Here is a 16251-nt window from a genome sequence, read left to right on the forward strand (position 1 = left end):
CTGTCAACACTCTCCCTTCATTCTTCCACCAGGGCATGTAGGGTCTGTCCTGAGCGCTTTACTGACACTTCACTCATGTGAGCACCTAACTGTTATTTTCAACAGGCAAGTCGTAGAGCGCCCACCTCTCGGCTTCCCTGGGCCCTGTTCATCACCTCCTCCTTTTGACCCTACAAAGTCCTTTGGCTTTTGTGGCCCTGTATTTTTTAAATTCTCCTCCTCTATGTCTAAAGTTCCTTCTGTTTCCTTTTTTCCGCCATCTCCTTCCTATGCCTGATCCTTAAACATGAATTTAAGGCTCCACCTTCAGCTTCCTGCTATCTTCACTTTCTACATTCTCTTTGGGGGAATCTTGTCTATACTCAAGGTTTCAACCACCATCTTTACACTGAAGATTCCCACAGCCATAGTGGGAATAGTCCTACCCAGACTGTTCCTGACTTTCAGCTTCTTGCATCAGAGTCCTGCTCAACACCTCCACCTGGATGTTTCCCAGGTAACTCAGAATTGAACACACCTTCTTCTACTCTAATACAACTTTCCTTCTGAAATTTTTCAACTGTTGACACCCTCAAACATATGTCTGCCCAAACTAGAAATCTGGAAGTCACTCTCTATCTGACTCATTACTCCCACCCAATCAATAAGCAAGTCCTGCCAGATGAGTCCCTGTTCTCATGCTTTATTTACTCTCCCTTTTACCCCTACTCCCTTTTTCCTGTTTCAAGCCTCATCATCTCTTAGCTGAACCACTGCATAGTTCCCTATCTAGCCTTCCCATTATCATCTTGTCTTCCTCAAATCAACCCTTTTCTCAGCTACTGAACTGGAGAGCAGACTGCATCACACTGCTTCTTGTCTACAGTATAATGAACAGGCAGGTCCAGAGGTGCAATAGTAAACAATCATGGCAAAGTCACACAAATGGTTCCTTCAGTGGGATCTCGCCAACACATTATATCTCTTTACTCTTGCCCAAATGTAACTCAGATCTCTAGACTTCCTGCTGATTCGAAGAGCTAACTGATACCCTTCCAATAAACTTCTTTTGCACTTAATTTAAACAGTCTACTTATGCTGTTTGCAATGAAGATCCTGGGCTAGTATACAATTCCTTTTGCTCTCTATCATAATTACAGATTTTTGTTTGCTCCTGTTGGTCTAAGGTGCCTGCAAACGGCGGGGATCATGACTGTGAATGTATTCCATGTACTATCTGTACTCCAACAACCAACATAGTGCCTGACGGATAGTGGGTATGCAAATATGTGTTGAAAGAATGAATATTCTTTAGAAGTGTTTTTTGTAAAAGATATGATTCATTCATGATACTATGAAATTATGGCATGATACCACTTGTTTTATTTTATTCATAAACTCAGAACCCTCCCTAAAAACACAGATAAATGTCTCACAAGGTAGAAAAAGCAAATATTTTTGCAGACGTCACTGAATTTCTCCATAAGTCACATCAGTATGGAAGATTCCTTTCTTCAAGTAACAGACAAATATCCCTGTATGCTTTTACCCATCAGGGTAGGTACTATTTATGTCTCCCACATGAGTTCCTTAGAAACAACAGCTCTCAATAGCTAGTCCAAAGTTTGATCATCTTTTGCCAAAAATACTTTTTAGACCATCAGTGTCTCTCTCCAGGTTGCACTATGATTGTTTGTGATGGCAGAGGATCAAAGGACTCAGGCAGTCCTGATGGGTAAATAATCCAAGGGCTATTTGTCCATTGGTATGTCAGGGATGAAACAGATCATGTATTGGTGAGGTAAACTGAAATACTGCTTCACTGTTATATTTGGAAATTGCAACAGAAGACTCCAAAGTCTTTGAAGTCTTATGGTAGGAAGGATTATTAAACACAACCTCTTTCTTTACAGGGGAAAATGTCAGGAACTTTTTTTTTTTTTTTTAAAGAAATTGATCTCAATAAGCGCTTTCGAGATTGATTAAATTCAAAATGTTCGTTGATACCACACACTGTCAGGTGCTGTGGGAAGTATGTGATCCCTGTTCTCAAAGCATAACTCAGATGAGGTGAAGAGGTGGGGACTCCAATAAGGAGACACTAAGAAGAAGATTTACAAAATGGAAAGTGAAGAGAGCCATGGGAAGGGGAAACAAAGGGGAAAGGGAGAAGTTTATTTACTTGGGAAACTCAAGGACTATTTCAAAAAAGAGCCATACATTAAAGCACAGATAGATTTAAATAGGCCAGGATGGAGCCAGGGAATGAAAAAGCAGGATAACAGGGATGTACAGAACAGCACAAATAGAGCAAGGAGGCGAGAAAGTAAAGAGCTCATTGAGTGAAGAGCATGTTGGGGATTAACGGGGGGGGGGGGGGAGGAATAAAAATATAACTGAGGGTAAATTACAAAGGCCCCTGAGTGCCAAGCTAGGCAGTTTGTACTTTATTCTATTGGCAATCGGTAATCATTAAAGGATCCTTAGTAACAGCACGTTCCTTCTTTCTACATCTGGCTGGGGAGAGGAAGGAGGAGTTGGCCATTCTTCTGGTCACTGTCCTCAACCCTGGCCACGTATCAGAATCACATAGGGAGTTTGTTCATCTACTAATGTCTGTTTGTTAACAGTGCCAAGTCTGGCCCTGTATGTGGTCAAGTAAATCAGAATCTCTTGTGGTAGGGCCTGCGTACAACCATTTTTAAAGAAAAATTTAGGTGATTTTAATGTCCAGTCAGAGTTAAGAACCATTGGCATAGGTGTAAGAATTTCTCGATAAATTTCTATTTTTGTCAGGAGTGCTTTGTTGATATTAGGTGTGACATTATGCTTTACTTAATTAGGTTATGGCCTAATGGATATGATGGGCTCCCCAGGGGGCTCAGTGATAAAGAATCCACCTGCCAATGTAGGAGACACAAGAGACGCAGGCTCAATCCCTGGGTCCAGAAGATCCCCTGGCATAGGAAATAGCAACCCACTCCAGTGTTCTTGCCTGGAAAATTCCTTGGACAAAGGAAACTAGCAGGCTACAGTCCACAGGGTTGCAAAGAGTTGGACAAGACTAAGCGACTGAACACACACACACAATGGATATGATAGAAATTTCTGATATACTGTGGAAGTTCTTTGCTCTTAAATAACTTCCTCATTTATCACCAGCAATATGTTCTGTGTTCAGCACCACCTTCTTTCTCTAGATATTTCATACACATACCTACATATGTATAAAATTAAACATATAATCAAACACCGCAAGAGCCTAGATCTGAATGTATGAATACACTTATATGACTGAGTTGATTAAGACACACACAAGAGAAATTGAGGGAGAGTGGTGGGATAATTGGCAGAGGTGAAAATCAGGGTTGACCAACCAAAATGCTCAGTTCAGTTCAGTTTAGTCATTCAGTTGCATCCGACTCTGTGACCCCATGGACTGCAGCACGCCAGGCTTCCCTGTCTATCACCAGCTCCTGGAGCTTGCTCAAACTTATGTCCATCAAGTTGGTGATGCCATGTCAAAATGCCCAAGACACATTCAATTGTCTGCTGATCTTATGCATCGAGATACCCACCACTTCTATTAACATACATGCATTTTAATCAACTTCTTAAAAATCAAATGCTATTTAATAAGACAGAATTAGGACTGTTACTGAGATGACCTACCAAAAAGGTTCTGTTATTTTAAGAACCAGGATTTTTTATGAATACCATATCCCAAAATGCAAGTCATAAAACATGGGGGTTGCTTGCATGCTAAGAGATTTGAAGATGACAATAAAAGCAGAAAGTCCTATGACAAGAGATTACTTTTTCCTCCCAATATATTGTGACCATAGCTGACTTCTGTGATTATGAGAAGGCAAACATCCCAAATCCAGGACACCTTGTTAGGGATCAGGCCAGGAACTAGGTAGCAACTTCCCATTCAGCAATTCTAACCTGAGTAGAGAAGACCCAGACTGGGTGTTGGCTTTGATAGGAAGAAGGCTGGCTAGACAGTGCCTATGTTCAGAGAAGTGAGTCATGGCAGGGAGGAGCAGGGAGAGATTACCAGTCCAGGTAGGTTAAGTCCCAAGTGGAGGAGCCATGTAAGACAACCTGGGAACTCAGATTGATATGGAGGCCAAGGGTTAGGAACATGCCCCAAAACTGAGGGGTTGAGAGCTCAGGGGCCTCCTAGAAGGCACCAGCAGCATCAATATAGAGCCTGATTAATGCTGAGCCTTTCTGGGCTCCAGTGTGCTCCTCCATAAAATGAGGAGGTTGTACTGGGTGAACTCCATGGCCCAGCCCTAGGATCTAGGATGCTGGGCAGAGCCAGCACACAACTGAGGTCATGCTTAGGCACAGCTCACAAGAGCCAGGTTCGACTGGACATCAGAAGTAGCCTGGGTGGGCCCAGGAATCCCTTGTGGCACTGCAGGAAGAATGTGGCTTGAGGTCGACTCTTTCTCCAAGAGGCATACAGGTAACACCTCAGTCTTGTGCTGCTCCCAGCCTTTGCACAATGTGGGGGCTGTGCTTCAGCAGAGAGGGTGTCAAGAGACCAACCAGCAGAGGTGATGCAGGTTCAAACAGGTCCAGAGGATGGGAATTCCCTGGATGAACTCAGGGTGATGTCAGAGTGGGATGCTGAGCCATTCTCCCAGAATCAGGAAAAGAGCTATAATCTGCAGAAAGGGAAGACTGATCATTCTCCTTCAGGAAGGTCTTTGGGATCCTGACCAGACTTTGGCTTTAGCTGGGCCTCAAGAAATATCACGCAGGATTTATCACTATTAATAATAACTAGCACATGACTGAGTAAAAAGCTGAAACTCAGCTGACCAAGTGACTGTAAGTGTCCTTAAGAGAGAAGTAAGGGGTTTGGTGAAGAAAGGAGGGTGACAGGAAGAGAAAAAGGCATGTACTTACATTGAGATTTCAGCACACTCTACCACCACCCCACCACCCTACTCTCACCCCCTTGGTTAATGCAAACGTCTAGCTGGCCAGCCTGCCACAGATACTATCACTTGCTCCGAGGTACAAATATCATCCAAATTCTTCCTGTATTAGACATTTCCTCAAACCTTGACCCCCACTGCTGTAGGAAAAAACCACCTCCTCTACAACAAGTGTTTTGAATTTCCTTTTTTACCTGACGTATGTCCACATCTGCCTTACTCTCTGGGGTGCTTTAGTGCCCCAAACTTCTAATAAACGAGTAGTGCCTGGATTTGGATTTTACTCTCTTCCTCCTGCAGTTCCTCCAATGACTTCCTCACAGAGCCAGCTTAAAGATACTAAACCGAGGTGCCCAAAAATCAGAACAAAGCCAAAATCCATCCAATGGCTAATCTGAATCATGACTATTCTGATGTGAGGCCAGCTTTACAGTCTCCAAGAATCCTCAGCCGAAGGGCTTCGGCCCCCACAGCTGGCACTGGGCAAGTGGAACTGACAATCTTGATTTCTGCTGAGGATGACTGTTAAAGGGGTTCGAATATTCTCTGAACTGTGAATAAAGATTTTTTGAGATAATGAATGAATGAAGATTTTTATAGGATAAAATAGGTCTCTTCTTTCCAGGACTTAATTCAAACCTAAATCTTAGAAGCAATTTCAAAGTTTGATTCTGATACAATCTCACTTGCCTTGACAAGTGAGAGAAAATGAAAATATTCTACCAAAAACATGGAGGTAAGTCAAGAAAACAAGACCACATTGCCAAAACTGGAAAGTAGATGAGACTAGGTTCTAGTACATGCTCAGCTACTCTGATGCCATCCTCTGTTCCCCGGGGGCACCCTCCATGGTGGAGCGCAATCAAGTCAACACATTGCCTTGTCAAAACTCATCCATTTTGTGAAAGGAGATCAAGCATATTTCAAAATGGCCATGAGCTAGGGATACTGGAATTGTAACTAGAAAGGCTTAGAGACCTAATACACTAAATAAATCAAAGGGGTGGACCTCACATACAATTTTGGGCAGCTGGGAGGTATTTTGAGACAACTCCTGATGTGAATCTCCTATCCTAAAAAGGCAAAGGTGTTAATCGCTCAGTGGTGTCTGACTCTTTGCAACCCCATGGACTGCAGCTCACCAGGCTTCTCTGTCCATGGGATTCCCCAGGCAAGAATACTGGAGTGGGTTGCCATTCCCTTCTCCAGGGGATCTTCCCAACCCAGGAATCGAACCCAGGTCTCCTGTACTGTAGGCAGATTCTTTACCAACTGAGCTATCAGGGAATGAAATTCTAAATTTGTTTCTCCACTTAACCCTCTTCACTGGGCTTTAGCATTGATTGCTCCACCATAAATTAACCTACTGACCAAGGACATCAAAGAAAGCGCTATTTGTGTTCCAAATTCTTTAGGCAAAAGTCACTGAAACTTACAGCTCTATGCTGCCATGCAACACACAGAGGTGGATGGAACTAGTTTCAAAGGGTTTTTACAGCCAGCTGAAGTAAATTTGCAGAAAGGCTGGCGAACAGCTTGCCAAATTTCAGCTTGGAAAAATTTCATTATCTTTAATTTACCAACCTAGCAATGGGTTTATAATAGAAATTCTTAGTGATGCCTTCTCAGGAGGCAACCACGGCAGCTGGCACACACCTACCTCACTGCACCTCTGGGGTGGACTGCTACATCCAAATTCTGGCCACTGAAAAACACGATCTATAAGGACAGAAGCCTAATGGGCCTGCTCCCATAGAAATGCTCAGAGGCGACTGAATTACCTTCCCCCAGCCAAGCCAGGAGTCCCAGCCTTGAGCCAGAAAGCAGTGACTGTTAGATGTTAGAAAGAAAGCAAAGAGGAAAGCAACAGTGCCTTCATTATACGCTGTAAACCGCAATCACCTTCCCCTATAAGCATCTTCCTGTTTTCCTGGAGGGGCACTGTTAAACTGCCACTGGTGCAGAGGTGCCAACTCAGCAGAGAGTACTTCCTGTGGGTCTGGACAGCAGTTGAGTGTGGCGGGATGTGGCCTGCCCACTGACCCAGGAGCAGGCTGCCTGGGGCCACCATCCTGACAGAGGCCTGACAATGGGGGCACAGGACTGAGGCTCCTGGATTAAGGGGTGATGCTGATTTCCTTTTCTCAGTGCCAGACTAGGGTGAAGCAAAAGGGGTGTCTAGGGCACAAGATTGAAGGAGGTTTTCACTCTCAGGGTCATGCAAGTGGCTCTTTTACCCTGGTCCTAGCCCTGCGCAGAGCCACCAGCAGAGGTAGGGGGATGTGTAAGTCAGTGATTCTCAAAGTGTGATCTCCTGACTAGCAACATCACCTAAGTACTTACTAGGTATGCAAATTCTCAGCACCCTTCCAGACCCACAGACTCTGAAACTCAGAGGTGAGGCCCAGCAATCTGTGTTTTAATACCACCACAACCCCCCCCCTCCCCCGCCCATCCCAGATAATTCTGATGCAGCTAAAGCACTGTGCTAGAGAATAATGCTCTCCAAAGCCCGTTGTGTGGTCCAGGCCATTGCTCAACATGCTTCACACACAATCAGAACAGGGAAAGGAGTAGGGTGATGAGATGAAAGAGATTTCCCTACGGCAATCAGCAAGGTAGGAATTCCTCAAATAATAAATCAGGAATTGATTTTTTTCCAGCTATCCTTAAGTATCTGGTACTGAAGACTTAGCAAGTGTTGGCAATAAATAACGTTTACTACTGTGTAGTTTCCTCCTGTTTTTTTCCCTGATCTAGTCAGTTCAGAGTTGGCCACTGACTGATTACCTTGGTACGTGGGCCAGTTGTCTAAATATTCTAAGACTGAGATTCCCTCCTCTGGAAACTGGGGTTAACATCACCTTCCTGCCAACGTCAGGGAAGCTAAAATATGCAAAACCCCAAGGATAAGCCTGAGGCAGAAAAGCTGTGATGACACTTTATACATCCTGAGCAGGGGTTCTGGGCCCCCACCTTCTCCAGGGAGGTTAGATAATCTGGGGGCCTGAAGACAACTGAGAGGGGAAGGAGATTAACTGATCTCTTTTATGCTGCAGCATTTTTTAAAGGAGGCTATTTTCCAGTCCCGGTGACCTGGGACATCAGGCTTCTGAATGGGGTGGCACAAGCAAAAGAAAGGAAAGAAGTAGAAATATATATTTACTAAATAAATAAAGGGCAAAAAACTGTATCACATTTAAGATCCCACATTTAAACTTTGTCACTAGACCCCAAACTGTATGAGCAGTGAGGCAATGACCAATGCAAGCCAGCTGAGTGACCTCAGACACATAGCCATACACTCGGTTTCCTCTTTTGCCAAGTGCTGAATTATAAATCAACAATAATATGAGGATGATGTCATGCAACAAAACGCTGTCAAGCACAACACAAACGTGAGGTTCACACTGAGGTCTCATCACAGAGGAGCAGCACCACCGTTTCTGCAGGATGAAAGGAAAACTTATCTCACCCAACTTGCCCAACTCACAAAGGTGTCTACTGAGGACGAGAGAGCCTGTTGACCTGCAGAGGGCACATAGCTGGTGGGAGACAAGCATCAGCTGTGTCCCCTTTCTCCCTTTCATTAGGGAGTAGGGGGGAGGGGCGAAATCTCAGCGCTTCTCGCCAAGGGCCAGGTAAACAAAGGACGCCCCACCCAACCCCCATCTCGTCATTGGCCATTCATGCAGCACAGCTGAGAACTGGAAAGATGATCCATGACACACTTTTTCTCCCGAGAGTATGTAACTCCAAGATAATAACATTATCCATGCGGAAAGGGCTTACCTTGTGGCTCCGCTGGTAAAGAATCCGCCTGCAACGCGGGAGACCTGGGTTGGGAAAATCCCCTGGAGAAGGGAAAGGCTACCCACCCCAGTATTCTGGCCTAGAGAATTCCATGGATTATATAGTTCATGGGGTCACAAAGAGTTGGATACGACTGAGCAACTTTCACTTTCATGCAAAAGAGCCACCCAGCCAAAAATGTTCAGGTTGGGCCCCTGTGCACGAGCCCCTTACCTTCCTCATTTAAAATCCACGGCAGGAACTCGAACACCGAGTCAAAGCCGCAGGTGTTCTCCTCGAAGGTGCAGGACCCCGCGGGCAGGTCCAGGGTACTGGCAAGCTGCAGTGCTGTGGATACAAAGCGAGTTTCAATTCGGGCTGGGTCTGGGGAGCGTTGGCAGCAACTCAGGGCACCCTGGGGAACTACCTGGTGAAAGTGGAGGAAGGCGTCCAAGATGGGGCGGGAGAGGGATGTGCTACTGCCGCCCCCGCCCCGGGAGCTTCCACGGCAGGACCTGTGCGCAGCCGCTGGGCTGGGGAGGGACATAAACGGCTGCTGAGACGCTGTCCGTAGGCACCCTTAGATGGCCCAGCCCAGGACCGCAAGCTGGACTACCGGGGCTGCAGGATTGGGAGAGGGTTACGAAAGCGCCCCACGGGGATAGCCCCCGGGTCCAGGCCTTACCTTGCACTGCCAGGAGGACGCTCCTGAACAGCATGGTCGGGGAGGACTGGACAGAGGAGCGAACCGCCAGCCCGCCGGGACAGGCTGCTCCCGGTGGAAGGAGCGTGGGAAGCAGAGGCACCTCGAACCGGGGGAGGGAGAAATCAGAGGCAAAGAGCACTCGAAGCTGCCCAACTTTGCACCGCGGCTCGGGAGCCGAATGGAGGGCTGAAGGTGCCTGAACTGGGAGCGGCGCTTCCTGAGCTGCAGCCGCGAGGCAGCTTGCGTCCCAAGTGAAGCCGGCCGCACAGCTGGTCCTGCGCGAGGATGGGGCTGGGCGGGGAGGAGACAACTGCACACTTTTGAAAAGCCAGCCAGGACTGGCTGGGACAGGAGAGGTCGGGAGGCAGTGACACGGTTCGGCTTCTTTTTTTTTTCTTTTTCTTTAACCTTTGTATTGTTTTTAACTTTATTTTACTTTACAATACTATATTGGTTTTGCCATACATCAACATGAATCCGCCACGGGTGTACACGTGTTCCCAATCCTGAACCCCCCTCCCACCTCCCTCCCCATATCATCTCTCTGGGATTCTTGACGCTTGGGACCAGACCCCTGTCAGCCGCTGGAGAGGGCAGGCGTCCCAGGAGCCCCTGGGGATGAGTTGGGGCTGGAGGCGCCCCGCCCCTCCCATCCGCAGTGGGAACCAGCTTATTTCTGGGTACAGCCTCTCTCTATCTGGAATGCCAGTCCTGCAGGACTGGCCCTAATTTTAACCTTTTTTCCTCAGGACGGAAAAGGGTGGAATTCTCTTAGGAAAACCTAGAGGAAAATTTGGAAAGTGTTGTGTCGAGTGGAATAAGGTTTATATCTATCTAGGAGTTCAGCATTTATGGCCCATTAATGCTAACCTTGGAATGCCGACCCCCCATACACACACTTTTATTTAGCCATGGAATGTCTGGCATGCCTGGTGCTCAGCATTGCCTCGGTCCCTAAAATGGGGGCATTCCTCTTCTCCAAAGAGTCATGATAAATTAGTAGAAAGTTTCTAAACTGGGACATGAGAGATGGGAGTAGTGATGTTAGGAAGGGGGTTACTCCCTCCCTAATACCCACTGGCTACACAGTTCCCTTAAGCACTAAGTGGGTCTTTAAAAATATTTTCTTCCAGCAAAGAAAGTGGTGATGGTAGGGTGAGGGTCTTAATGCTGTTTATAATATTGGGTAGGCAACTGTATGACTAGGGCAATGGTTCTTAAATCTTTTTTTTTAATATAAATTTATTTATTTTAATTGGAGGTTAATTGCTTTACAATATTGTATTGGTTTTGCCATACATCAACATGAATCCGCCACAGGTATACACGTGTTCCCCATCCTGAACCCCCCTCCCTCCTCCCTCCCCATACCATCCCTCTGGGTTGTCCCAGTGCACCAGCCCCAAGCATCCAGTATCATGCATTGAACCTGGACTGGCGATTCATTTCATATACGATATTATACATGTTTCAATGCCATTCTCCCAAATCTTAAGGTATTTCAGAAACCCAGCATCAGAGTTTCTGATTCAATAGCTTAAGCTTAGGGTGCAAAATTCTGCACATTCCTCACAAGTTTCTATATGTTGACCCTGCTAGTCTGGGACCACACTTTGAAGACCACTGGCTTAACAAACTCTTGTTTAACCACCAGAGCCCTGCGCACATGCTTCCACTTGGTTTCCAGACTCTCCTTGTTCTTCAGTCTTTGTGCTATTTCTTTATTTCTCTCTCTGACCCCTTGGATATTAGGTTGCCTCCAAGTTCTGTTATTTCAACTCTTGTTGCCCTCTCTCCTCACTTCTTCAGTGATTTCATCCAGTCTCATAGTTTGAAACACCACCTATAGCCCAATATCTCCCCAACAGACATTTCTAGTCCAGATGGCCCACTAACTCCCCTGCATCTTCCTCATCTCAGTTAAAGGAAACTTTCTCCTTCAGCTGCTCAGAAAAAATATGTAAGAGTTACCCTTAACTCTTCTCTTCTTCTCAGGACATTACCAAATTCTGTCAGTTCAGGATTCAAAACGTAGTAGGTACTGACCATTCTCTATTCCCATGGTGACTGAAGCTGCCATTGCTGTTTGCCAGGGATGCTACAGTAGCTTCTGGAAGGTGGTCTTCTTGCTTCTTCCGCTTCATGCACCTCCATTCCATTTTTAACACAGTTGTCAGGGCATCCCTTTAATACAGAAATTGGGCCATGTCATTCCTTGGCCCCAGACTCCTAACAAGCCCATCAGTTACTTAGCAAACCCCAAAATCTTCACAAGGGCCTATCAGGTCTACAGAACCTGTCCCTACCCCTTTATATCTCTAACTTCATCTGCCATGCTTAGTCCCCTCCAGCCTCATGAATTTCCTGGCTGGTCCTTAAACATAGTCTAGGTGTCCTCTCAGAATTTTGCACTGCAGATGGTGATTGCAGCCATGAAATTAAAAGACGCTTACTCCTTGGAAGGAAAGTTATGACCAACCTAGATAGCATATTCAAAAGCAGAGATATTACTTTTCTGACAAAGGTCCATCTAGTCAAAGCTATGGTTTTTCCAGTAGTCATGTATGGATGTGAGAGTTGGACCATAAAGAAAGCTGAGCGCCAAAGAATTGATGCATTTGAACTGTGGTGTTAGAGAAGACTCTTGAGAGTCCCTTGAACTGCAAGGAGAGCCAACCAGTCCATCCTAAAGGAGATCAGTTCTGGGTGTTCATTGGAAGGACTGATGCTGAAGCTGAAACTTCAATACTTTGGCCACCTCATGCGAAGAGTTGACTCATTTGAAAAGACCCTGATGCTGGGAGGGATTGGGGACAGGAGGAGAAGGGGACGACAGAGGATGAGATGGTTGGATGGCATCACCGACTCAATGGACGTGAGTTTGGGTGAACTCCGGGAGTTGGTGATGGACAGGGAGGACTGGTGTGCTGCGATTCATGGGGTTGCAAAGAGTCTGACACGACTGAGCAACTGAACTGAACTGATTCCCTCTGTTTGAAATGATCTTCCTGGGAGAGCCACATGACCCACACCTGCACAACCTCAAGGTCTTGATGCAGATGTCACCAGGAGAAGAAAACTTAAAAGCCTTCTCTCTAATAAGAAAAACTCTTTAAAAATATGTTTAGACAAGTTTTTGTGTGTGTTTGTTTTGAGTTTTCTGTAGACAGTGACATAAATGATCTAAAATTTGTTTGGTGTGTGTATTTATATGCTTTACATCAGGAAGTACCTAATAATAATAAATTACAGTTATCATGCTTACTAGCATAAACATTTTAGATAGATAATCTTATCTAATTTTCTCAAAAACTCTGTGGGGTATGCATCATTATTATCACCATTAATAGATAAAGAAACTGAGGTGCAGAGTTCAGTAACAGCGAATGGTAGAGACAAGACTCAAACTCAGATAGATTTATGCAAAAAGTCTATCTTCTCACCTTCTCAATCTAGACAGTAACCTGTCTCCTTTTTCCTTCTTTTCTTATTTCTTGCTCACAGATGGTGACAAATATCAGTTTCATCAAGTTACTTAAACATTTAAAGGTGGATATGAATCCAGTTGAAACTTCAAACCACTATTTTCAACTAAATACATTTTTAGCAACTATCAAACTAGTGTTCCTTTCCCCCAAGTACATATGGAATCTTTCAAAGCTTTAGGATTGCCTTATAGTCATCTGCATGTCCTCAGTGTTAACAAAATGAAAAATTGCAAACCCCTAAAGAGATCTCCAAAAATTTTAAAATATAATTCTTAAAAGTGACATCATTTATTGCCACCTACAGAAACGGAATCATTACACACAAGTGCAAAATTAGTTGGAGTAAAATTTCTATTTCACATATAACTGCATGATCCCAATAACAAATGACCCTTTGACATGGGCACAGCCTGGGAATTCTGAGCAGCAAGGGTCTGAGTTGGAGTTTAGTGCAGAGAATGTTCACTAGGGGGCGCCTTTGGGCTCCACGTCTGTGGAAAGTGGAAGAAGGATTTGGCCCAGGGAGAAGTGACAACGAAATGCAAGTCCCTTGAAGCCCTTCTGATCCCACAAGAAATTTTGGGGTTTAAATGGCCCATTTGACTTACCCTAAGCGTGAGTCTGAATGAACTCCGGGAGTTGGTGATGGACAGGGAGGTCTGGCGTGCTGCGATTCATGGGGTCGCATAGAGTCGGACACGACTGAGCGACTGAACTGAACTGAACTGAACTGAACTGAACTGAAGGTTAAAAGGGCGCAGCTCTTTGTACCACAGCCTTCGTCTGTCACTCGATGTGGCCCACACTGGGACAGTGAACTCCAATGAGGCAGCCCTCCTCATGGAGGCCAACCTGAAGGTGCTAACCGGTGAAGGCTGTTTGATGACAACACTCCCAGCAGCTGGGACAAGTCCTTTCTGGAAGACATTTTGCAGAGAAGGGAAAAGATATTGTACACGGAGAGGGTCAAGGAGGGAATCTGGAAAAATCTAGAAACTATGTGTGTCAACCCACCTTCTTCTGTCACTAATCATGAAGCCATAGGGCCATTCACTGCCACATTACTTGGGAAAACAGCATAAGGCCCCAAGGAAAGAACTTCCTGGGCCTCTCCCTCCAAGATATAGCTTAACTGAATAATCAAGTATCACACATAAAGCTCTGATTTTAGAAAGCACTCAATAAACATTAGGTAGGATAGGGGGTTGAATGGTAGCCCCCCTAAAAAGACATGTTTACATCCTAGAAGGTGTGGATGTGACCTTATCTGGAAAGAGGGCCATATAGATGTAATTAAGTTAGGGATCTTGAGATGTGATAATCCTGGATAATGGGGTGGGCCTAAATTAATGGCAAGTGTCCATATAATATGGGGCTTCCCAGGAGGCTCAATGGTAAAGAATACGCCTGCTAATGCAAGAACACACAGGAGACACAGGTTTTTGTTTGTTTTTTTTTCCTACATACCTATAAAAAAATTTTCGTTTCTGTTTTATTTTTTTTTCTTTCTTTCTTTTTTTTTTTCACTTTACAATATTGTATTGCTTTTGCCATATATTGAAATTAATCAGCCATGGTTGTACATGTGTTCCTTATCCTGAACCCCCATCCCACGACCCTCCCTATCCCATCCCTCTGGGTCATCCCAGTGCACCAGCCCGAAGCATCCTGTATCATGCTTCGAACCTGGACTGGCGATTCATTTCACATATGATAATATACATGTTTCAATGCCATTCTCCCAAATCATCCCACCCTCGCCCTCTCCCACAGAGTCCAAAAGACTGTTCTATACATCTGTGTCTCTTTTGCTATCTCACATACAGGGTTATTGTTACCATCTTTCTAAATTCCATATATATGCATTATTATACTCTATTGGTGTTTTTCTTTCTGGCTTACTTCACTCTGTATAATAGGCTCCAGTTTCATCCACCTCATTAGAACTGATCAAATGTATTCTTTTTAATGGCTGAGTAATACTCCATTGTGTATATGTACCACTGCTCTCTTATCCATTCATCTGCTGATGGACATCTAGGTTGCTTCCATATCCTGGCTATTATAAACAGTGCTGTGATGAACATCGGGGTACATGTGTCTCTTTCAATTCTGGTTTCCTTGGTGTGTATGCCCAGCAGTGGGATTGCTGGGTCAAAAGGCAGTTCTATTTCCAGTTTTTTAAGGAATCTCCACACTGTTCTCCATAGTGGCTGTACTAGTTTGCATTCCCATCAACAGTGTAAGAGGGTTCCCTTTTCTCCATATTCTCTCTAGCATTTATTGCTTGTAGACTTTTGGATCACAGCCATTCTGACTGGTGTGAAATGGTATCTCATTGTGGTTTTGATTTGCATTTCTCTAATAATGAGTGATGTTGAGCATCTTTTCATGTTTGTTAGCCATCTGTATGTCTTCTTTGGAGAAATGTCTATTTAGTTCTTTGGCCCATTTTTTGATTGGGCCGTTTATTTTTCTGGAGTTGAGCTGTAGGAGTTGCTTGTATATTTTTGAGGTTAATTCTTTGTCAGTTGCTTCATTTGCTAGTATTTTCTCCCATTCTGAAGGTTGTTTTTTCACCTTGCTTATAATTTCCTTTGTTGTGCAGAAGATATTAAGTTTAATTAGGTCCCATTTGTTTATTTTTGCTTTTATTTCTAATATTCTGGGAGGTGGGTCATAGAGGATCCTGCTGTGATTTATGTCAGAGAGTGTTTTGCCTATGTTCTCCTCTAGGAGTTTTATAGTTTCTGGTCTTACATTTAGATCTTTAAATCTGTTTTGAGTTTATTTTTGTGTATGGTGTTAGAAAGTGTTCTAGTTACATTCTTTTACAAGTGGTTGACCAGTTTTCCCAGCACCACTTGTTAAAGAGATTGTCTTTAATCCATTGTATATTCTTGCCTTCTTTGTCAAAGATAAGGTGTCCATAGGTGTATCGATTTATCTCTGGGCTTTCTATTTTGTTCCACTGATCTATATTTCTGCTTTTGTGCCAGTACCATACTGTCTTGATGACTGTGGCTTTGTAGTAGAGCCTGAAGTCAGGCAGGTTGATTCCTCCAGTTCCATTCTTCTTTCTCAAGATTGCTTTGGCTATTTGAGGTTTTTTGTATTTCCATACAAATTGTGAAATTCTTTGTTCTAGCTCTGTGAAAAATACCATTGGTAGTTTGATAGGGATTGCATTGAATCTATAGATTGCTTTGGGTAGTATAATCATTTTCACTATATTGATTCTTTGGATCCATGTACATGGTATATTTCTCCATCTATTAGTGTCCTCTTTGATTTCTTTCACCAGTGTTTTATAGTTTTCTATATATAGGTC

General features: G+C 44.3%; 1 protein-coding gene across 4 annotated transcripts in view; it reads right to left on the minus strand.

The window, feature by feature from the left end:
- MAMDC2 (MAM domain containing 2) overlaps window positions 1-16251 on the minus strand; it is a 211437-nt gene that overhangs the window by 153955 nt on the left and 41231 nt on the right. The window contains exons 1-2 of one of the 4 annotated variants that reach the window (XR_011253932.1): window positions 9412-9720; window positions 8961-9074 (exon numbers count right to left, since the gene is read on the minus strand). Coding sequence is in view for 2 of the 4 variants with exons in the window: in XM_069574104.1 (XP_069430205.1) it covers window positions 8961-9074; window positions 11479-11512 (148 nt within the window). In the remaining 2 variants the exon portion in view is untranslated. Of the gene's footprint in view, window positions 1-8960; window positions 9075-9153; window positions 9222-9411; window positions 9721-11478; window positions 11617-16251 lie in introns of those variants that run through there. The other 3 variants (XM_069574104.1, XM_069574103.1, XM_069574105.1) reach the window with 3 other exon arrangements.

Source organism: Ovis canadensis, chromosome 2 (assembly GCF_042477335.2).
Source record: "Ovis canadensis isolate MfBH-ARS-UI-01 breed Bighorn chromosome 2, ARS-UI_OviCan_v2, whole genome shotgun sequence".
Classification (NCBI taxonomy): Eukaryota; Metazoa; Chordata; class Mammalia; order Artiodactyla; family Bovidae; genus Ovis; species Ovis canadensis.